Source organism: Oratosquilla oratoria, chromosome 9 (assembly GCF_046742065.1).
Source record: "Oratosquilla oratoria isolate Oo_2021 chromosome 9, ASM4674206v1, whole genome shotgun sequence".
Classification (NCBI taxonomy): Eukaryota; Metazoa; Arthropoda; class Malacostraca; order Stomatopoda; family Squillidae; genus Oratosquilla; species Oratosquilla oratoria.
The window spans coordinates 2413824-2436323 of NC_134785.1; the positions used below are offsets into that span (position 1 = coordinate 2413824).

The 22500-nt window shown below is 31.7% G+C and overlaps 1 protein-coding gene across 1 annotated transcript in view; it reads right to left on the reverse strand.

Moving 5' to 3' along the window:
* Positions 1–22500, reverse strand: part of LOC143027902 (L-asparaginase-like) — a 149254-nt gene that overhangs the window by 88848 nt on the left and 37906 nt on the right. Inside the window, exon 2 of the mRNA XM_076189548.1 lies at positions 17452–17857. Coding sequence (XP_076045663.1) covers positions 17452–17541 — 90 coding nt within the window. The 5' untranslated portion in view covers positions 17542–17857. The remainder of the gene's footprint in view (positions 1–17451; positions 17858–22500) is intronic.

Genomic DNA, 22500 nt, shown 5'->3' on the forward strand with positions numbered 1-22500 from the left:
ATTTTGATTTTTTTGTGTTGTGTTTTTTTGATTTGTTTTTTTGATTTGTGATTGTTTTTTGTTTGTTTTGTTGGTGTTGTTTTTGTTTTTGTGTTGTTTGTTGTTGTTTTTTTTTTTTTGTTGATTGTGGTTTTTTTTTTTTTTGTTGATTTTTTTTGTTTATTATTTTATTTTGTTTTTGTTGTGTGATTTGTTGATGTGGTTTTTTTTTTGTTTGTTGTTTTTGATTTTTTGTTGTTTTGTTGTGTTTGTTTTTGTGGTGTTGTTTTGTTTTTTGTTGTTGTTTGTTTGTTTTTTTTTTTTTTGTGTGTTTGTGTTTTTGTGATTGATGTTTTTTTGTTGATTGTTTGATTGTTTTGGATTTTTTGTTTTGTTTGTTTTGATGTTTTTTTTTTTTGTTTTGTTTGATTTTTTTTTTTTGATTGTGATTTTTGTGGTTTTTGTGATTTGTTGTTTGTGATTTTTGTTGTTTGATTTTTTTTGTTTTTTGTTTTTGTTGTTGTTTGTTTTTTTGTTTTTGTTTTGTTTGTTGATGTTTGATGATTTTGTGATGTTTTTTGATTTTGTTTGTTGTTGTTGTTTTGTTTGTGTTTGTGATGATTGTTTGTTTGATGATGTTGTTTGATTTTTTTTGTGATTTTGATTGTTGATTTTTGATTTGTTTTTTTTTTTTTGTGTTTTTGTTTGTTGTTTGATGTTTGTTTTTTGTTGTGTTGATTTTTGATTGTGTTTGTTGTTTTTGTTTGATGTGATGTTTTTTGTGATTTGTTTGATTGGTTTGTTTTTGTTTGATGTTTTTGTTTGTTTTGTTGATTTTTTTGTTTGTTTGTGTTTTTGTTTGATTTGTTTTTGATGTGTGTTTGTTGATGATGATTGTGATGTTTTTTTTTTTGTGTTTTTTGTTTTGGTGTTGTTTGTTGGTGTTTGTTTTTTTGATGTTTGTTTTTTTGTGATGTTTTTGATTTGTGTTTGATTTTGTGATTTTTTTGTGATTTTGTTTGTGTTGATGTTGATGTTTTTTTGATTTTTTGTGTGTTGTGTGATTTTTTGATTTTGTTTGTTTTGATTTTTTTTTTTTTGATTGATTGATGTTTTTGTTTTTTGATTTGTTTTGTTTTTGTGGTTTTGAATGTTTGTTTTGTGATTTTTTTTGTGTTTTTTTTTTTTGTTGGTGTTGTGTTTGTTTTTTTTTTTTTGTTTGTTTTTTGTTTGTTTTTTTTTTGTTTGTTGTTTTGATTTTTTTTTGTTTGTTGATTTTTGTTGATGTTTTGTGATTTGATTTTGTGTTTGTGTGATGTTTGTTGTTTTTTTTTTTTTTTGTGTGATTTTGATTGATGATTTGTTTGTTGTTTGTGATTTTGATGTTTAGTTTGTTGATTTTGTGATTTTTGATTTGTTTTGATTTGATTGTGTTTTTTTGATGTTGTTGTGTGTGATTTTTTTTTTGTTGATGTTGTTTTTGTGTTTTGTGTGATTTTGTTTTGATTGGTTGTGATTTGATTGTTTTGATTTGTTGTTTTGTTTGTGATTTTGTTTGTGATTTTTGATTGTGTTTTGTTTGATGTGATTTTTGTTTTTTTGTTTTTTGGTTTTTTGATTTGTTTGTGTTGTGTGATTGTGTTGATGTGATGTTTTTTTTGTTTGTTGTGATTTGATGTTTTTGTTGTTGATTGTGTTTGTTGATTGATTGTTTTGATGATTGTGATTTTTTGTTGATTGATTTGTGATTTGTTTGTTTTGATTTGTGTTTGTTGTTTTGTTGATGATTGTGTTGATTTGATTTTGTTGTTTTTTGTGTTTTGTGTTTGTTGGTGTTTTGTTTGTTTGATTGTTTGTTTTTTGATTTTGTTTGTTGTGATGTTTTTGTTTTTTTGTTTTGATTGATTGATGTTGGTTGATGTTGTTTTTTTGTTTGTTGATTTTTTTTTTGTGTTTGTGATTTTTGATGATTGTTTTGTGATTTGTTTTGTTTTGTGTTTGTTTTTGTGTTTTTGATTTGATTGTTGTGATTTTTTTGTTTTGTTTTGATTTTGATGTTTTTTGATTTGTTGGATGATTTTTTGATGTGTTTTTTGTTTTGTTTTTTTGATTTGTTTTGATTTGTTTGTTGTTTTTGTGTTTTGTTTTTTGATTTTGTGATGATTGTTGTTTGTTTTTTTGTTGATTTTGATTGTGATGTTTGATTTTTGTGTTTTTTTGTTTTGTTTTGTTGTGTTTTTGTTTTTGTTTTGTGATTTTTTGTTTGATGTGATTGTGTTGATTTTTTGATGATGTTTGTTTGTTTTGTTTTGTTTTGTTTTTTGTTGATTTGTTTTGATTTGATTGTGTGATTTTTTTTGTTGATTTTGTGATTTTTTGTTTTTTGTTTGTTTTGTTTTGTGTTGTTGTTTTTTTTGTTTTGTTGTTTTTTGTGTTGTTGTGATGTTTGTTTTTTTTTTGATGTTGATTGTTTGATTTTTTTGATTTTTTTTTGATTGATTTTGTTGTGTGATGTTTTGATTGTTGTTTGTGTTTGTTTGTGATTTGATTTTTGATTGTGTGTGATTTGTTTTGTTTTTTTTTTTGGTGTGTTTGTTGATGTGATTTCTTGTTGATTTTTTTGATGTTGTTTTTTGTTTGATTGTGTTTTGTTGATTTTTTTTTGATTTTTTGATGTTGTGTTTTTTTTTTGTTTTTGATTTTTGATTTGTTGATTGTTGTGTGTTTTTTTTTGAGTGTTTTTTTTTGTTGTGATGTGATTGATTGATTTTTTGTTGTGTTTGATTTGTTTTGTGATTTTGTTTTTGTTGTTGATTTTGTTTTGTGATTGTGATGTTTTTTTTTTTGTTTTGTTTGTGATGTTGATTTTTTTGTTTTGTTGTTGTTTGTGATTCTTTTTTTGTTTGTTTTGATTTGTGATTTTTGTTTTGTTTTGATGATTTTGTGTTTGTTGTTTTTGGTTGATTTTGTTGATTTTGATTTGTTTTGATTTTGTTGTTGTTTTTGTGTGTGTGTTTTTGATTTTTTTTGATGTTGTTTGTGTTTGATGTGTTGTTGATTTTTTTTTTTTTTTTGTGATTTTTTGTTTTTTGTGTTTTGTTTTGTGTTTGTTTGATTTGATTTTTGATTGTTTTGGTTTTGTTGATTTGTTTTTTGTTGATTTTTTGTGATTTGTGATTTTTGTTGATTTTTGATGATTTTTTTGTTTGATGTTTTTTGATTTTGTTGATGTTTTTTGTTGTTTGATTTGATGTTTTTTCATTTGTTTTTTGTTTTGTTTTGTTTGTTTTTTGTTGATTTTGATTTTTTTTTTTGTTTTTTGATGTGATGTGATTTGTTGATTTTGTTGATTTGTTTTTTTGATTGTTGTTTGTTTTTTTGTTTTGTTGTGATGGTTTTTGATGTTTTGTTGTGATTGATGTTGATTGATTTTTTGTTTTTTTTGTTTTTTGTGTTTGTTTTTTTTTGTGTTGTGTTGTTTGTTTTTTTGATGTTTTTTTGATGATGATGTGTTTGTGTTTGTTGTTTGATTTTTTTTGTTTGTTTTTGTTGTTTTTGTTTGTTTTTTTTGATTTTGTTTTGTTTGTTGTTTGTTTGTGATGATTTTGTTTTTTTGTTTGTTGGTGATTTTGTGATTTTTTGTTGTTTGTTGATGTTGTTGTTTTTTTTGATTTTGATTTTTGATTTGTTTGTGTGATTTGTTTGTTGTTTTTTGTTGATTGTGAGTTTTGTGTTTTTTTTGATGTTTTTTGTTTTGTGTTTTTTTTTTTTGTGTTTTTTGTTGTTTGTGATTTTTGTGATTTTTGATTTGTGTTGTGATGTTGTTTGATGTTGTTTTTGTTGTTTTTTTTGTTTTTGTGTTTTTTTTGTTTTTGTTTGTGTGTGTTTTTGTGTGTTTTTTTGTGTTTGTTTATTTTTTGTTGTTTGTGGATTTGTTTTTTTTTTTTGTGATTGTTTTTTGATTTTTTGTTTTTTTGTTGATTTTGTGATTTGATGTTGATTTTTTTTGTTGTTGTTTGATTGTTTTGTGTTGAATTTTTTTTTTGTTTGATGTTTGATTTTTTTTGAGGGTTTTTTGTTGTTTGTTTGATTTTTTGTTTGATTTTGTGATGTTTTTTGTTTGTTTTTTTGTTGTTTTTTTGTTTTTTGTTTTGTGATTGTGATGTGTTTGTGTTGTTGATGTTTTGTTTTGTTTTTTTTTTTTGTGTTGTTTTTTTTTGGTTGTTTTGATGTTGTTTGTTTTTTTTTTTGTTGTGATTGATTGATTTTGTTTGATTTTGTTTGTGTGTTGTGATTTGATTTTTTGTTTTGTTTGGTGATTTGTTTGTTTTTTGTTTTGGATTTTTGTTTTTTTTTGATTTTGTGTTGGTTTTGTTTTTGTTTGTGTTTGTTTTTGTTTTTTGTTTTGTTTTTGGTTTTTTTTTTTGTGTTGTTTTGATTTTGTTTTTTTGTTTGATTTGTTTTTGATTTGATGTGTTTTCTTGATTGTGTTTGTTTTTGTTTTTTGTGTTGTTGGTTTGATTTGTTTTTGATGTTGTTTGATTTTTTTTGTTTGTGGATGTGTGTTTTGATGTTTTTTTTTTTTGTTTGTTTTTTGTGTTTTGTGATTTTTTTTTTTTTGTTTTGTTGTTTTGAATTGTTTGATTGTTGTGTTTTGTTTTTGAATTGTTGTTTGTGATTTTTTTTTTGTTTTTTGATGTTTTTTTGTTTTTTGGTTGGTGTTTTTGATTTGTTTTTTTGTTTTGTGTTGATTGATGTGATTGAATTTGTTTTTTGATTGTTTTGTTTTGTTGTTGTGTGTTTTTTTGTTGATGTTTGTTTTTTTGTTTGATTGATTTTTTGTTTTTGATTTGTTTGTGGTTTTTGTTTTGTGTTTTGTTTTTTTGTTTTGTTTTTGATGTGATGATTTGTTTTGATGTTTGGTTGTTGTTTTTTTGTGTTGTGTTGTTGGTGTTTTTTGATGGTGATTTTTTTGTTTGTTTTGTTTTGTGTTTTTTTTTTTTGTTTTGTTTTGTTTGTGTTTTTGTGTTGTGTTTTTTGTTGATTTGATTGTGATTGTGATTTTTGGTTTGTTTTTGATGATTTGTTTTGTTTTGGTGATTTTGTGTTTTTTTTTTTGTTGTTTTTTTTGATTTGTTGATTGTTTTGTTTTGTGATGTTTGTTTTTTTGATTTTGTTTGTGATTGTTTTTTTTGTTGTGTTTGTTTTTTGTTTTGTGGTGGTTTTGTTTTTTGTTTTTGATGTTTTGTTTGATGTTGTATGTTTTTTTGCTTGATTGTTTTTTTTTTGTTTTTGTGGTTGTTTTTTTTGTTTGTTTTGTGTTTGGTGTTTTTTGAATTTGTGATGATGTTTTTGTGTTTTTTTGTTGTGTTGATTGTGTTTGGTTTGTTTGTTTGATTTGTGGTTGTTTTTTGATTGTGTGATGATGTTTTGTTTTTTTTTGTTGGATTGTTGTTTGATTTTTTGTGGTTTTTTTTGATTTGTTTTTTTTGATTGATTGTGTGTTTGTTTGTGTTGATTTGTTGTTTTGTGTGTTTTTTGTGATTGTTTTTTTGTGATTTGTTTTTTGTTTGGTTTTGTTTGATTTGTTGTGTGATGATTTTTGATTTGTGATTTTGATTGGATTGTTTTGTGATGTTTGTTGTTGAATTTTGTTTTTTTTTTTTTTGTTTGTTTTGTGTTTGTTGTGTTTTGTGTTGTTTGTTTTTTTTTGATGGTTGTTGTTTTTGTGTGTTTTTTTTGTTGTTGTGTTTTTTTTTTTGATTTTTGATTTTTTTGATGTGTGTTGATGATTTGTTGTTTTTTTGTTGTTTTGTTTGTGTTTGATGATGATTTGTGTTTTTTGTGTTTTTGTTGTTTGTTTTGTTTTTGTTGTTTTTTTTTTGATGTGTGATTGATTTGTGATGTGATGTGATTTTTTGATTTTTTGTGATTTGTTGGTTTTTGATTTGATTGTTGTTGTGATTTTTTTTTTTGTTTTTTGATTGTTTTGTTTGTTTGATGTTTGTGATTGTGTTTTTTGATGTTGTGTTTTTTGATTGTTTTGTTTGTTTGAATGTTGATGATTTGTGTTTGTTTGTTTTTGTGATTGATTTTTTTTTTTGTTGATTTTTGTTTTTGATTTTGATTTTTTTGTTTTGATTTTGTTTTGATGATTGTTGATTTGTTTTTGATTTTTGTTTTTGATGTTGTGATTTTTTTTTTGTTTTTTTGTTTGTTGTTTTTTTGGTTTGTTTTGTTGTTTTTGTTGTTGTTGTTTTTGTTGATGATTTTTGTTGTTGTTGATTTTTGTTTGTGTTGTGTTTGTTTTTTGATGTTTGTTTGTGGTTTTTGTTTTTTTTTTGTTTGTGTTTTTTTTGTTGTTTTTGGTGATGTGGTTTGTTGTTTTTTTGGTTTGTGTTGATTAAATTTTTGTTTTGGTGTTTGTTTTGTTTTGTTGTTTGATGATTTTTTTTTTTGTTGTTGTGATTTTGTTTTTTGTGATTTTGTTTTTTGTTGATGTTGATGTGTTGATTGTTTTTGTTTTTTTTGTTTTGATGTTGTTGTTTTTTTTTTTTGATTTTTGTTTTGTTGTTTTTGTTTTTTGTTGTTTGTTTGTTGATTTTTTGTTGTTTGATTTTTTGTTGTTTGTTTGTTTTTGGTTTTTTTTGTTGATTTGTGATGTGTTTTGTGATTTTTTTTGTTTGTTTTGATTTTGATGTGTTTTGTGTTTGATTTTTTTTGTTTTTTTGTTTTTGTGTTGTTTTGGTGTTGTTGTTTTTGATTTTTTGTTTTTGATTTGTTTTTTTTGATGTGTGATGATGTTTTTTGATTTTTTTGTTGATTTGTGTTTTTTTTTTTTTTTTTTTTGATGTTTGATTTTTGTTGTGATTTTTTGTTTTTTTGTTTTTGTTTTGTTGTTTTTTGTTGTTTGTTTGATGTGATGATTTTTTTGATTTGTGTTTTTTTTTTTTTTTGATGTTTTGTTGTGTTTTTGTATGTGAATGATTTTTTTTGATGTGTTTTGTGTGTTTTTTGTTTTTTTGTTGTTTTGTTTTTTTGTTTTGTTGTTGTTTTTTGTGTTTTTGTTGTTGTTTTTGTTTTGTTTGTGTTTGTTGTTGTTTTTTTTGATGTTGTTTTTTTGATTTGTTTGTGTTTGATTTTTGATTTTTGATTGATGTGTGTTTGTTGTGATGATTTGATTTGTTGATTTGTTGTGTGTGATTTGTGATTTTTGATGTGATGTTTTTTTTTTTTGTTGTTTTTGTTTGATGTTTTTTGTTGTTTTTTGATGTTGTGATTTTTTTTTTTGTTTTGTTTATTTGATGATGTTTTTGGTTTTGTTTTTTGATGTTTGATGTGTTGATGTTTTGATGTTGTTGTTTTTTTTGTTTGTGTTTTTGGTGTTTTTGTTTTTTGTGATTGTGTTTTGGATTTGTTTGTTTTTTGTTGTTGTTGTTTTTTGTTGATGTTTTGTTGTGATTGTTTTTTTTGTTTTTTTTTTTTGATTTGTTTTTTGTTTTTGATGTTTTTTTGATTTTGTTTTGGTGTGTTTTTTTGTTTGATTGATTTTGTTGTGTGATTGTTTTTGTTTGTGATTTTTGTGTTGTGTGTTTGTTTTTTTTGTTGTTTTTTTTTGTTGTTTTTTTGTTTTTTTTGATTTTTTGTGTGTTTTGTTTTGATTGTGTTTGTTGTTTTTTTTGTTTTTTTTTGTTTGTTTGTGTGTTTGTGATTTTTGTTTTTTTTTTTTGTTTTTGTTTGTTGGTGTGTGTGAATTGTGTTGTTGTTTGATTTTTTGATTTTGTTGGTTTGTTGTTGATGTTGTTTTGATGTTGATGATTGTTGTGATTGTTTTTTTGATTTTTGTTTGTTTTTGTTTTTTTGTTGATGTTTGATTTGTTGTTTTTTTTTTGAATTGTTTTTGATGTTGTTGTGATGTTTTGATTTTGTTTTGTTTGGTTTGTGTTTTTTTTTTTGTTTTTGTTTTTGTTGAATTTTTTGTTTGTTTTTTGTTTTTTTGTGTTTGTTGTGTTTTGATGTGTGTTGATTTGATTTGTGTGATTTGTTGTTGTGATGATGATGTTTTTGATTTGGTGTGATTTGATTTGTTGTTTGTTTTTGTTTTTGTTTTTTGTGATGTTGTTTTGGGTGTTTGATTTTTGTGTTTGTGTTGTTTTTTTGTTTGTGCTGTGTTTTTTTGTGTGTTGTTTTTTTTGATTGTTTTTGTTGTGATTTTTTTTGTTTTGTTTGTTTTTTTTTTTTTGGTTTTGTGTGTGTGTTTTTTTTTTGTTTGTTTGATTTGTTTTTTTGATGTGTGATGTTTTTGTGTTTTTGTGAATGTTTTTTTGTTTGGTGTGTTGTTTGTGTTGTTTTGATTGTGTGTGTTTTTTTGTTTGAATGTGTTTTGTGAATGTTTGTTGTTTTTGTGTGTTGTGTTTGATTTGTTTGTTTTGATTTTTTGGTTGTTTTTGTGTGTGTTGATTGTTTTGATTTGTTGATTGTGTTTGTTTGTTTTGATTTGTTTGTTGATTTTGATGTGTTTTTTGTTTGATTTTTGTTTTGTGTTTTGTTGATTTTTGATGTTTGTGTTTTGATTGATTTTTGTTGTTGTTGTTTTTGTTGTTTGTTTTGTTGTTTTTTTTTTGTTTTGTTTGTTGTGTTGTTTTTTTTGTTGTTTTTTTGTTTGTTGGTTTGTTTTTTGTGTTTTTTGATTTTTTTGATTTGTGTTTTGTGTTGTGTTTTTTTTTTGTTTTTTTTGTGTGTTTGTTTTTGTTTTGTTTTTTTTGTGTTGTTTTTTTTTTTTTGATTGATTGTGATGTTGTTTTTTTGTTTTGTTTTTTTGTTTGGTGTTGTGATTTTTGATGTTTTTTGATGTTTGATGTGTTTTTTTTTTGTTTTGGTTTTTTTGTGTTTTTTGTTTTTGAATTTTTTTGTGTTTGTTGTTTTTTGTGATTTTTTTTTGATTTGATTTGTGTTGATTGTTGAGTGATTTTGTGTGGTGTTTTGTGTTTTTTTTTGTTGTTTTTTTGATTAGTTTTTTGTGTTGTGTTGTTTTTTTTTGGTGTGTGTTTTTGTGATGGTGTTTTTGTTGTGTTGATGTTTTGTTGTTTTGTGATTTTTTTTTTGTGTTTTGATTTTTTTGTTTTGTGTTTGTTTTGTGGTGTTTTGTGTGATTTTTTTTTTTTATTGGTTTTTGTGTGTTGTTTGTTTTTTGTGTTGTTGTTTTGATTGATGATGTGTTGTTGTTGATTGTTTTTGTTGTTGTTTGTGTTTTTTTGTGTGATGATGTTTGTGTGTTGTTGTTGATGTTTTTTTGTGATGTGATTGTTTTTTTTTTTTTTTGTTTGTTTGATGTTGGTGTTTTTGTTGTTTTTTGTTGTTGATTTTGATTTTTTTTGTGTTTGATTGATTTTTGGTGATTTTTTTTGATTTTTGTGATTTTTTTTTTGTCAATTTTTGTGAATTGTTTGTTTGTGTGTTTGTTGTTGGTGATTTTTGTGTTTTTTGTGTGTTTGTTTGTGTTTTTGTGTGTGTTTGTTTTGTTTGTTGTGTTGTTGGTGAATGTTTTTTTGTGTGATTTTTTTGTTGATTGTTTTGATTTTGTTGTTTGATTTTTTTGAATGTTTTTTTTTTTTGTGTTGTTTTGTGATTGTTTTTGTTTTGTTTTTTGATGTGTTGTTTGTTTTTTTTGATGTGAATGTTTGTTTGTGTGTTTTTGATTTGTTTTGTTTTTGTGTTTTTGGTGTTGATTTGATTTTTGTTTGTGTTTTTGTGTGTGTTGATTTTTTTTTTGATTTGTTTGTTTTTGTGTGTGTTTTGAATGTGTGTTTGTGATGTTTTTGATGGTTTTGTGATGTTTTGTTGTGTTTTGTTGTTTGTTTTGTGTTTGTGTTTTGATTGTTTTTGATGTTTTGTTTTTGTGATTGATGATGTTGATGTTGATTGTTGATGTTTTTTTTGTGATGTTGATTTTTTTGTGATGTTTGTTTTTGTTTTGATTGTTTTTTGTTTGTGATTGATTTTTGTGTTTTGTGTGTTTTGTTTGTTGATGTGTTTGTGTGTTTTGTTTTTTTGATGTTTTTTTGTGATGATTTGTTTTTGTTTGTTTTTTGATGTGTGTGATTTTGTTTTGTGTTTTTGATTTTTGTTGTTTGTTTTTTTTTTGTTGTTGTTTTGTGTTTGTGTTGTTGTGTGATGGATGATTTGTTTTGTTGGTTTTTGATTTTGTTGTGTGATTTTTGTTTTTGTTTTTTGTTTGATGTGATGTTTTGATGTTTTGTTTGTTTTTTTTTTTTGATGTTTGTTGTTTGGATTTGATGATGATTTTGTGTTGATTTTTTGTTGTTTTGTTTTGATTTTTTGATTTGATGTTTGTTGATTTGTGTGTGTTTGATTTTGTTTTTTTTTTGTGTTTTTTTTTTTTGATGTGGTTTTTGTTTTTTGTGTGTGATGTTGATTTGTTGTTTTTTGTGTTTGGATGTTTTGTTGATTTGATTTTTTTTGTGTTTTGATTGTGTTTTTTGTGTTTGATTTTTTGTTTTTGTGTTTTTGATTTTTTTGTTGTTTGTTGATTTTTTGATGTGTTTGTTGTTTTGATTGTGGTGTTTTGATGTGATTTTGTTGTGATGGTGTTTTGATTGATGTTTGTGTTGTTTGTTGTTTGTTGATTTTTTTTTGTTTTTTGATGTTTTTGTTTTGTTGATTGGTGTGTGTGTGTTTGTTGATTTTTTGTTGTTTGTTTTTTGTTTTTTGGATGTTGTTTGTGTTGTTGTTTTGATGTTTTTGATTTTGATTTTTGATTTTGTGTGTGTTTGATTTGATTTTTTTGATGGTTGATTTGTGTTTTTGTTGTTTGTGTGTTGTTTGATTTGTTTTTTTTTTTTTTTTGTTTGTGTGGTGTTTTTTTTTGTTGTTTGGTGGTGTTTGTGTTGTGTTTGTGTGTTTGTTTTTGATGTTGTTGTGATGTTTTTGTGTTTTTTGATTTGTTTTGTTTGATGTTTGATGTTGTGGTTTGTTGTTTTGTGTTTGGATGATGTTGTTGATGTGATTTTGTGTTGTGTTGATTTGTTTTTGTGATGATTTTTTTGATTGGTGATTGTTTGTTTTTGGATGATGTTTGATTGATTTTTTTTTTTGTGGTTGGTGTTTTTGGTGTTTTTTTTTTGTGTTGATTTGTTTGTTGATGGTTGTTGATGATGATGTGTTTGTGTGTTTTTTTTTGTTTTGTTTTGTTTTGTTGTTGTTTTGTTTGTGGTTTTTTTGTTTGTTGATGTTTTGTGATTTGTGATGTTTTGTTTGTGAATGTTGTGATGTTTTGTGTGTTGATTTTGTGGATGTGTTTTTTGATTTTTTTTGTTGTGTGATGTTGATGTTTGTTTTTGTGTGTTGATTTTTGATTGATGTTGTTTTGTGATGATGGTGATGTTTTTTTGATTTGATGTTTTTTGATGTTGTTGATGTTGTGATTGTGTTTTTGTGATTTTTTTTGATGTTTTTTTTTTGATTTTGTTGTTTTGTTTGTTTTGTGTTTTTGATTGATTGGTGATGTTTTGTTTGATGTTTTGTTGTTGTAGGAGTTTTTTTTTGTGGTTTTTTGTGTTTTTTTTTGATTTGTTGTTTTGTTGTTGTTTGTTTGATGTGTTTGATTTGTTGATTGTTGATGATGATTGTTTTTGTTTTGTTTGTTTTTTTTGGGTTGTTTGTTTTTTGATTTTTTGTTTGGTGTGTGTTTTGTTTGAGTTTTTGTTGTTTTTGATTGTGATTTGATTTGATGATTTTTGTTTGTTTTTGTTGATTTGTGTTGTTGTGGTTTTTTTTTTGTGTTTGGTTGTTTTGTGGTTTGTGTTTGATTGTTTTTTGATGTTTTTTGATTTGTGTTTGTTTTGTGTTTTTGTTTTTTTTTTTTGTGTTTTTGTTTGTTTGTTTTTTTTTTTTTGGTTGTTTTGGTTTGTTTTTGTTTGTGTTTTTTTTTGTGTTTTTGTTGTTGTGTTTTTGTGTTTTTTGTTTTTTTTTGTTTTTTTTTTTTGTTTGTTTGTTGTGTTGTGTTGTTTTTTTGTTTGTTTTTGTGATTTTTTTTTTGTTTTTTTTTTGTGTTTTTGTTTGATTTTTTTTGATTGTGTGATGTTGTTTGTTGTGTTGTTTGTGTTGATGTTTGTTGTTTTTTGTTTTTTGTGTGTTTTTTTGTTGTTTGTGTTTTTGTGTGTTTTGTTTTTGTGTTGTTGTTTATTTGATGTTTTTTGAATGTTGTTTTTTTGTTTGTTGTTTTGATGTTGTGTTGTTGTTGATTTTGATTTGTTTTTTGTGATTTTTGATGTGTGTGTGATGGATGTTTTTTTGATTTGTTGTTGTTTGTTTGATGATGATTTTTGATGATTTTGTTTTTTGTTGATGTGTTTGTTTTTTGGTTTGTGATGTTTTTGATTGGTTTTTGATGATGTTTTTTGTTGTGTTGTTTTTGGATGTGTTTGATTTTTTGATGATTTTTTTTTGAATGGTGTGTTGATTTTTGTGGTTGTTGTGATGTGATGAATTTTTTGATGATGTGTTTTGATTGTTTTGTGTGTTTGTGTTTTTGTTTTTTTGTTGTGATGTGTGTTTTGTGTTGGTGTGATTTTTGTGATTGATTGATGTGATGATGTTGTGTTTTGTTTGTGATGTGTGTTTTTGTGTTTGATGATTTGTGTTTGTTTTGTTTTGTGAATTGTTTTGGTGTTGTGATTGATTTGTTTTTGTTGTTTTTTGTTTTTTTTTGTTTTGTTGTTTTGTGTGATTGTTTGTTTTTTTTGTTGTTTTTTTTTTGTTTTTGTGTTGTTTGTTGTTGTGATGTTTTTGATTTTTGTTGTTTGATTGATTTTTGTTGTGTGATTTTTGTTTGTGATGTTTTTTTTTGTGTTGATGTTTTTTTTTTTGTTGATTTGTGTTGTTGTTGTTGTGATGTTTTTTTGTTGTGTTTGTGATGTGTTTTGTTGTTTTTTGATGTTTGATTGTTTTTTTTTGTGATGTGTTTTGTTTGTGATTTTGGTTTTTTTTGTTTTTTGATTTGTGATTTTTTTTGTTGTTTTTTTGTGTTTGTTTTGTTTATTTTGATTTTTGTTTGATTTTTTGTTGTGTTTTTTGTTGTTGTTGATTTTTTGATTGTTGATGTGATGTTGTTGATGTGTTTTTTTTTGATGATTTGTTTGATTGTGAATTTTGTTGTTGTTGTTTTTTTTGTTGTTGATTGATTGTTGATTTTTTTTTGTTTTTTGTGTTTTTTTGTTGTTGTTGTTGATGTTTTTTTGTGTTGATTTTTGTGATGTGTTTTGTGTTTTGTTTTGATTGATTGTGTTGAATTGTTTTTGATGTTGTTGATGTTTGATGTTTGATTTTTTTTTTTTTGTTGTTTTTTTGTTTTTGATTGTGTGATGTTTGATTGTTTTTGTTGTTGTTTGTGTTTTGGTGTTTTTTTTTTGGTTGGTTTGTTTTTTGTTTTTTGTTGATTTTTGATGTTTGATTTGTTGATTGATTTTTGTTTTTTTTTTTTTTGTGGATGTTGTTTTTTTTTTTTTTTGTTGTGTGTTTGATTTTGATGTTTTGTTTTGATTTTGTTGATGTGTTTTGATTTGATTTTTTGTGGTTGTGTTGTTTTTTGTTGATTTGTTTTTGATGTTTGTTGATTTGTTTTGGTGATGTGATTTTGTGATTGTTTTTTGTTGTTTTTTTAGGATTTGTGTTGTGTTGGTGTTTTTGTTTTTTGTGTTTGTTGTTTTGTTGTGTGTTTTTTGATTGATGTGTTGTGGATTTGTGTTGATGTGATGTGTTTTTTTGTGTTGTTTGTTGTTTTTTTGTGTTTGTTTTTTGTGTTTTTGGTGTTGTTGATGTTTTTTTGTTTTGATTTTTTTTGATTGATGTGTTTTTTTTGATGTGATGTTTTTTTTTTTTTTTTGATGTGTTTGATTTGATTGTGTGTTTTTTGATGTGTTTTTTGATGTTGATGATTGGTTTTTTTGTGTTTTTTTGTTGTGTTTTTTGTGTTTTTTTTTTTTGTTTTTGTTTTGTTGTTGATTTGATTTTGTTGTTTTTTTTTGTTGTTGTTTGTTGTTGTTTTGTGTTTGGATTTTTTTTTTTGATTGATTTTTGATTTTGTTGTTTTTTGATTGTTTTGTGTTTTTTGTTGATTTGTTTGTGATTTGTGATTGTTTTTTTTGTTTTTGTTGTTTGATTGATTTTTTGTTTTTGTGTTGTTTTTTTTTGTGATTTTGTGGTTTTTTTTTGTTGTGTTTGTGATGATTTGATTTTTTTTTGTTTTGTTTTGTGGGTTGTTTGATGTTTTTGATGATTGTGTTTTTTTTGTTTTTGTGTTTTGGATGATTTGTTGTGTTTTTTTTTTGATTGATTTTTTGTGATGTTTTGTGTTTTTTTTTGATTGTTTTTGTTGATTGTTGTTTGTGATTTTTGATTGTGTGTTGATTTTTTGTTTTTGTGTTTGTTGTTTTTTGATGTTTTTGATTTTGTTTGTTGTGATTGATTTTTTGATTGTGATTTTTTGTGATTGTTTGTTTGTTTGTTGGTGATTGTTGTTTTGATTTTTTTGTGTTTTGGGTGTGTTTTGTTTGTTTTTGTTTGTGATGATTGTTTTTGATGTGATGATGTTGATTTTTGTTGTTTGATTTTTTGTTGTTTTTTGATGATGTGTTTTTTTTTGATTTTATTGTTTGTTTTGTTTTTTTTGGTGATTGTTACCGTATTTGTGTCCGCTTCTTTTGTGACGTCGTAACAGGACTCGGCAATGTCATCGAGTCCGGCACCTCTATACATATAACACCTTCTGCGGCCATTTGCAGAACGGCCACAGAACTCTTCGGATTGGTGCCTCCTTGGCTAGTTCTAAAACTTTAAATCTGTTGGAGGTGGTGGGTCCTGATGATATCTGTGCCCTCCGGCGGGGTTTGGCACCTCTCTTGACCATTTGCCATCCTCCGTCCCGTGTAGCGGGTGGGGGCGCTTCCTGCAGTGCAAGCTGGGGACTATCCCGTGAAGCAGGAATGTCATTTTTGGGGACTGCACTTACACGCGAGTGTATCGGTTCCTGTGGTGCCGGTTGGGGACTATCCTGTGAAGCTGGAACGTCATTTTGGGGGACCGCATTTTCATTCGAGTGTATCGGTGCCACCAATTGTGGGGCTTTCCCCACGTTCTCGGTCACGAACGTTACAAAGGCCTTATATCTTGTCTTCATCATTTCAACAAGGGATCCATATTTCGCCTTCAGGGATTCACACTGCTCCTTCAGAGCTTTGATCTGTTGGGAGTCTTTGTCTTGACTATTTTTAAAGACACACATGCGGCAAATAGACGAGTTTTTGAAATACTGCTTTGCCACCCTGCGTCTGCAGCTTTCGCAGGTTTGTAAGGGAGAAGGCATTTTGACTGATTTAGATGTTTGCCTTGATATGCTTGAGAGAAAAAATTGTCTTAAGTTTGTACTCACCACTTTTCGGATGTTCCTCTCTCTGGACGATACATATACACCGATTTCCTTATCCGGATCGACTGCGGTAGCTTGTGCTAATAAAGTCCCTAATAATGATTCCTAATAATACTAACTTAGGTATACAGATGAAAAGAATCCCTAATAGTAATCCCTAATAACAATATCTTATGTATACAGATGCAAAGAAAGGTAATAGGGGAAAGAGGAGAGAGGAGAGGGAGAGAGCGAGCGAGAGAGAGAGAGAGAGAGAAGAGAGAGGAGAGAGAGAGAGGAGAGAGAGGAGAGAGAGGAGAGAGAGAGAGAGGGGAGAGAGAGAGGGGAGAGAGAGGAGAGAGAGAGAGGAGAGAGAGAGGAGAGAGAGAGGAGAGAGAGAGTGAGGAGAGAGAGAGGAGGAGAGAGAGAGGAGGAGAGAGAGGAGAGAGAGAGGAGAGAGGAGAGGGAGAGAGTGAGGAGAGAGAGAGGAGAGAGAGAGAGAGGAGAGAGAGAGGAGAGAGAGAGGAGAGAGAGAGTGAGGCGAGAGAGACAGTGAGGAGAGAGTGAGGAGAGAGAGTGAGGCGAGAGAGTGGAGAGAGAGAGAGGAGAGAGGAGAGAGAGTGGAGAGAGAGAGAGTGGAGAGAGAGAGTGGAGAGAGAGTGAGAGAGAGAGAGAGAGAGAGAGAGAGAGAGAGAGAGAGAGAGAGAGAGAGAGAGAGGAGAGAGAGTGAGGAGAGAGAGAGAGAGTGAGGAGAGAGAGAGAGAGAGGAGAGAGAGAGGAGAGAGAAGAGAGGGAGAGGAGAGAGAGGGAGAAGAGAGGGAGAGGAGAGAGAGGGAGAGGGAGAGAGAGAGAGGGAGAGGACAGAGAGAGAGGAGAGAGAGAGAGGGAGAGGAGAGAGAGAGAGGGAGAGGAGAGAGAGAGAGAGGGAGAGGAGAGAGAGAGAGGGAGAGGAGGAGAGAGAGAGGGGGAGAGAGAGAGAGAGAGAGAGAGAGAGAGAGAGAGAGAGAGAGAGAGAGAGAGAGAGAGAGAGAGAGAGAGAGAGAGAGGAGAGAGAGAGAGATAGAGAGAGAGAGAGAGAGAGAGAGAGAGAGAGAGAGAGAGAGAGAGAGGGAGGGAGAGAGAGAGAGGGAGAGAGAGAGAGGGAGAGAGAGAGAGGGAGAGAGAGAGAGGGAGAGAGAGACGGTCATTTCATTTGGCCCTCGGCGTGGGAAGATGAAGGAGGGGCTGGGGGTCGGAGGGGGTTGGGGGTTGGGAGGAGGATAGGGGGCCGGAGGCCGGAGGGGGGATGGGGGTTGGAGGGGCAAGTGGACAGGGGTTGGCGGGGGTGTTGGGTCACTTCATTTGGTTCTTCCTGCAACAGCCGGACAGGGGTTGGCGGGGGTGTTGGGTCACTGAATTTGATTCTTCTTCGGGAATGCACTTTGTCGACACTTATTGGAATATATCACTGACTTGGGCCTACGACCGCTTGGGGAGTGGGGGGGGGAGGTGGCCCTTTGGCTCGTACAGATGTACGCGGTCAGCCTACAGGCTATTTTACAACCTCCTTATGCCTCCTCTCTGTAAACTCTGGCACTGACTGCACAACACTCACGTGGTGCTTTCGATTAATTAATTTTCACTCTATTTTAGACTTATTGATCGCCTGGTAACAGTACACTATATTTTTTCTTCGATTGTGGGGTTATCGTTCGTTTGACTATCTTTTCACAATTATCTGATCCTTATCACCCCTTTATTCACTAATTTAAAGAGAGCACTGTCTCGATACGTCTACACTCCATAACGGGTGGAGGAGGAGAGGAGGGGGAGGAGGGGGAGGAGGAGGAGGAGGGTCTCTATTCTTTACACAAGAACTTATCTCAACATCCGATGATGCAGTGCACAACATTGTGCAGATTCCACTGTGCATCAGATGATTTTATTAATGATCTGGGCCGAGACCTCGGCCTCCCACAGAGACGGTTCAAACCCGGGTCAATAGAAGTCTTCACAAAAAGAATGAAATACGACGCAATAGATTGATTATGACGAAGGAACTCACTCACCTTTGGGACTGACATTGGGTCGACAACAGGTCCATCGTAGCTTCCGCTAATTTCATCTAAAGACGAAGTGGAAGAGAGTCTGCGGATCATCGTGACTGTTGAAGTTGTGGCTGTAGTTGTAGTTCACTGATATTGTAGTTGTAGTGTTCTACACGCTTAATAGGTGAGACTTGTGTAGAGAGGAATAGCTATTCGACTCTACTTTTTTATTTCTATTCTTATCTTTATATTCCTTATCTGAAGCTGTCCTTCGCACACCTTCACTTTTGTTCTTTATCTTATCTGGATTGTATTGTCTACAAGAAAAAATTTATTTCTTCTGTCTTTTTCCTTTTTCAAGAACCCCTCCACTGGCTCGCAACAAGTTGTCAACGCGTCACTCAAATAATCCCGTTTTTTGTTTGATCTGAAAAGAAAACAGATGAAATATATCAATAAAAGCAAAAAATAAATAAACAGATGATCGAGAATAGTAATAATCATAATCACCTTGAAGAATCAAGTTTCGCTTTGATTCGGCAAACCACCCTAACAAGAGGCGATAGGTCTCTGGAGTATTCACAAAAAGAAGACCCAGGGATTAATAGCCATTTTTATCACCAACTGTTATGAATTTCAATATGTAGAAGACTTCGTTTACAGTATTCTAGACTTCAACAAGATGTCTAACATTTCTATAGGTTTAACTTCTCTTCAGTAATAAGACGAGTAATTTGACATTTTGAGATTCGAAAAAACAAAACAAAAAATTGTAACCGAAGACATTCCTACTCAAACGAACTCACGAACGTTGACGATAATCTGCCCAGTGTGAAATGGGTTCAAGAGTGATACTATAAGCATTCTAGATAGACAAGGAACTTTCTTCAAGTTCCTCCGTATCCATCTGTACAATACAGAATTCTGTAAGTATGACAAGAGACGACCAATTTTTTTTATACGGATGAGAAAGTGCATATGGAGGTAGAGAAGTATGGTACTATTGCGTTACCGTAAACTAGCGTTTCTATCCTTGGGGATAAAATCGCATCGTAGAGGTGTTAATGGGGGAGACATTTAAGGACAACAGCAGAACGGAGGGAGAGTAGAAGTTACCAGTGGTCAGCATTCTATTTTTTCAATGAGTGAGTGAGTGAGTGAGAGAGAGAGAAAGTGAGACAGAGAGTGAGAGTGAGAGTGAAAATGAGAGTGAGAGAGAGAGAGAATTACTCTCGGGTCATAAAAAATGCTCCGTGCCTCTGATATGTTGGGATGTCACTGGAGAGAGAAAGGAGGGGGGGGGAGTGGAGAAGGAAGAGGAAAGGGGAAGGGACAGAGAAATGAAAGAGGAGAGGGGAGAGAAGAGGAGAAGTGAAGGATAGAGGGGAGTGGGAGTGGTGGTGTGAGGAAGTACTGAGGAGAGAAAAGAGGAGAGAGGAGGAGAGAGGAGAGGAGAGGAGAGAGGGAGCGAGTGACAGGGGAGAGGGATAGAGGGTAATGAGGGGGAGAATGGAGACAGAAGAGAGGAGAGGAAGAAAAGGAGGAAGAGGGGGAGAGTGGTTCTCTCAGATATAAACCAAGGAGGAAGATTCCTTCGCTTTCTCTTCCTTCTTCTCACCCTCATCCTCCTCACCATCCTCTGTCTCCTCCTCCTCTTCATCATTTTCCTCATCATCTTTTTCTTCCTCATCATCATCATTTTCCTCCTGCTCTTCTTCCTCCTCCGAGTTCAGCCAAAACGTCTCCCACGCTCTTGTGGCGTCCATCTCGCTCCTGGTCGAGACGGTCTGGCCTACCCCCCCCCCAACCCCCGTGGTCGAGGGCCAAAGCAATTCCTCTTGTCTGAAGGAGAAATCCCACTGCACAGTCGGCGCCAAATGTTATGCTCACCTTTGTCCGACATGTGACATGTTTTAGCCAATTTTCCTTTTTTTTTTTTTTTCCCTTATTTATCGGCATTCGATTTGTTGCATCTTACATCGTCAATCCATTCCTGATCACCTCTCCCCTTAATTCCCCCAACAATAATCCCCCCATACCACCCCCTCCATCACGAACTCGTTTTTCAAGATTAAGATTCTGGTAACCTCGTAAGCCGAGTACTCAAAATTCCGACTACGTTCACCCCCACCTTTTCCTCCCTCCATCACCCTCCTAAACCCCCCACCATCACTCCCAGCCCTCCCACTTTTCTTCCCCTTCTTTCCAACCTCTATCCCCACACCCAACCTCTTTCCAACCTTCCCAATCCCCCTCTCCCGCTCTCCCTCACCCTCCTAAATCTCTCACCCTCCCAACCCGAATCCCCTTCCTCCCAACCCCCACCCTAACCCCATTTCACTACCTCCCCCATCCTTCCAACCCCATCCCCCCTTTCCCAACTCCATCCCCACCTCCCAACCCCATACCCCTCCTTTCTAGCCACTTCCTCATCCTCCCAAACCATACTCCCCATCCTCCCAACCCCATATCCCATTCCCCTCCCTCATAGCCCCCTTCCCCATCTTCCTAATCCCATTCCACTTCCTCCCCAACTCCATTCCCTCCCCAACCCCCACTCCCAATCCTCTCAACCCCTCCTCTCTTTCTCAGCCTACTACCTGGTCTATTAACTTAACGCCCGACACCAATTCCCTTCCCCACCCTCACCCTCCGTCAGCCATGTGTCGAGTCCTTGTGGGTCTTCCCAAGTTCGAATCCGGATCACGTACAGTAACTTCCTGTTTTTCTAATTCCGGGAATATTTCTATCTATACTCATTTTCCTAAACGCCTCACCGTTATTAGGCAACATATGTATGCAAAGATAGGAATAAATACATAAATAGATAAATAAATAAATACTTTAGTAAATAAATAATAAAACAAGTAAATAAGTAAATATATATTAACTAATTAGATAATTAGTTAATAACCACAAAAATAAATACATACATTAATAAAAAAAAATACGGTTTCTCCAAATATATAAAAAATTAGTGAATAAATAAATTAATGAATACACAAGTAAACAAATAAATAAATACATAAACAAATACAAATAAACTTAAACGAGTAGATAAATGAATAAAGTACTTGAATAATTATTACATAAATTTGATAAACAAATCAAATAAATTTACTCCAACTAACGTGAGCATGAAAACATTTGAAGACTAAAGACGAAAACGTTTAGAACAACGAAGTAGGACCGGTCCATCAAACATTTCGTCACTGAAGACGACCATGAGTGGTCGAAACGTTTGAGAAACAAAGTGGATATTCCCTTCATCCTTTCCTACTCCATCACGCAGCATCTCTTTGTCATCCATGTCTTGCCTGGATGACGGTACATCCATTCCTCGATCATGGACGTAAAGTGGAGGACGCGGAGGAGGAGGAGGGGAAAGAGGGGGAAGGAGAAAAGGAAGAGGTGAGAAAGGGGGGAGGAGGTCGGGGAAGAGAAGGTGGAAGAGGAGGAGGAAGGAGAAGAAGAGGAGGAAGAGGAGGAGGGGAAAGATGAGGAGAAACAGGAGGAGGAAGAGAGGGTGGAAGAGGGATAGGAAGAAGGGAAGGGGAGGGATAGGAGGAGGAAGGGTAGTGGGTAAAGGGGAAGGAAGAAGGACAGGGGGAGGGGGAGAAGGAGAACGAGATAGAGAAGGGTGGATGAGGAGGAGAGGGGAAGAGGAAAAGAGGGAGGAAGAAGGGGAAGGGGAGAAGAACGAGGAGGAGAAGAAGAAAGATGAGGAGGAGGAGGAGGAGGAGAAAGATGAGGAGAAAGAAAAAAGAAAAAGAGAAAAATTAATGTAATGTCAAAATGAAATAGAAATTGAAAGAAAGAGTTGGAGCAGAAGCAGGAAGAGGAGGGAGAAGAACAGGAGGAGCAGCAGGAGGAGGAGGAGTAGGAGGGGTGGTAGGAGGAGGAGGAGGAGGAGGAGGAGGAGGAGGGGTAGGAGAGGTGGTAGGAGGAGGAGGAGGAGGAGGAGGAGTAGGAGAGGTGGTAGGAGGAGGAGGAGTAGCAGAGGTGGTAGGAGGAGGAGGAGTAGCAGAGGTGGTAGGAGGAGGAGGAGGAGGAGGAGGAGGAGGAGGAGGAAGAGGAGGAGGGAGGAGGGGCAAAGAAGGAGTCGCAGGAAGAGGAGAGAGGAGAGAAGGAAGAGGACGAAGAAGAGGAGTTACATGGAGTTACAAGGACAAACGAACACCAACAGACCTTACATGGCTGTTCGGTACTTCACTTAATGTGTTACAATAAGTGACTTTTTTTAACTATAATGGAGCAAATGATGCAAATCAAGGATTTGTAGTTCAGTAAACGTCAATACATTTTTTGAATATATCAACAGTAGAACAATCGATGACACTGGATGATAGACCAATCAACAACGTGATTGAAGAAAGAGCATTTTGCCTCTTTTGCTTGAAATCGTTTCCCATCAATTTTGCATTTGGTTGTATTTGTACTTGGTGTCTATGGTAAAATACCTTTCCATGTCCATGTTTAGAATTCCCTTAACGATTTGAAGACCTCAACGAGATCCCCTCTCAATCTCCGTTGGCTAAACAAATTTAGTTCACTATGACGCTCTTCGTGCGGCTTGTTTCTAATCTAGGAATGAGCTTTGTCACTATAAACTACGCTCTAACTTCTCTATATCCTTTTTATAATATGGAGACCAGCACTGGACACAATATTCTAGGTTAGGTCTAACTAGAGCATTGTGAAGAATAAGAATTTCTTCAGTTCTAAACTCGGAAGTTCTACTTATAAATAATAAAATATTTATTAGCCATTTTTACGAGCACCGTTTGCTTGGTTTTGAGAACATTAGAAATCACACCACCAAGGTCTTTCTCTTCTTCTACACTTGGAGGAAGAGGAAGAAGAGGAGGAAGTGGAGGAGGAGGAGGAGGAAGTGGAGGAGGAGGAGGAGGAAGTGGAGGAGGAGGAGAAGGAAGTGGAGGAGGAGGAGGTTGTGGAGAAATCATACGCATGGTTCAGTGGGATTAATAGCCTACCACAGTCAATGCCGTGTGACGCACCGCATATCTGGGTAAGTTCGGTTCAAATGATTATCAGCCTCGTACTTCACAG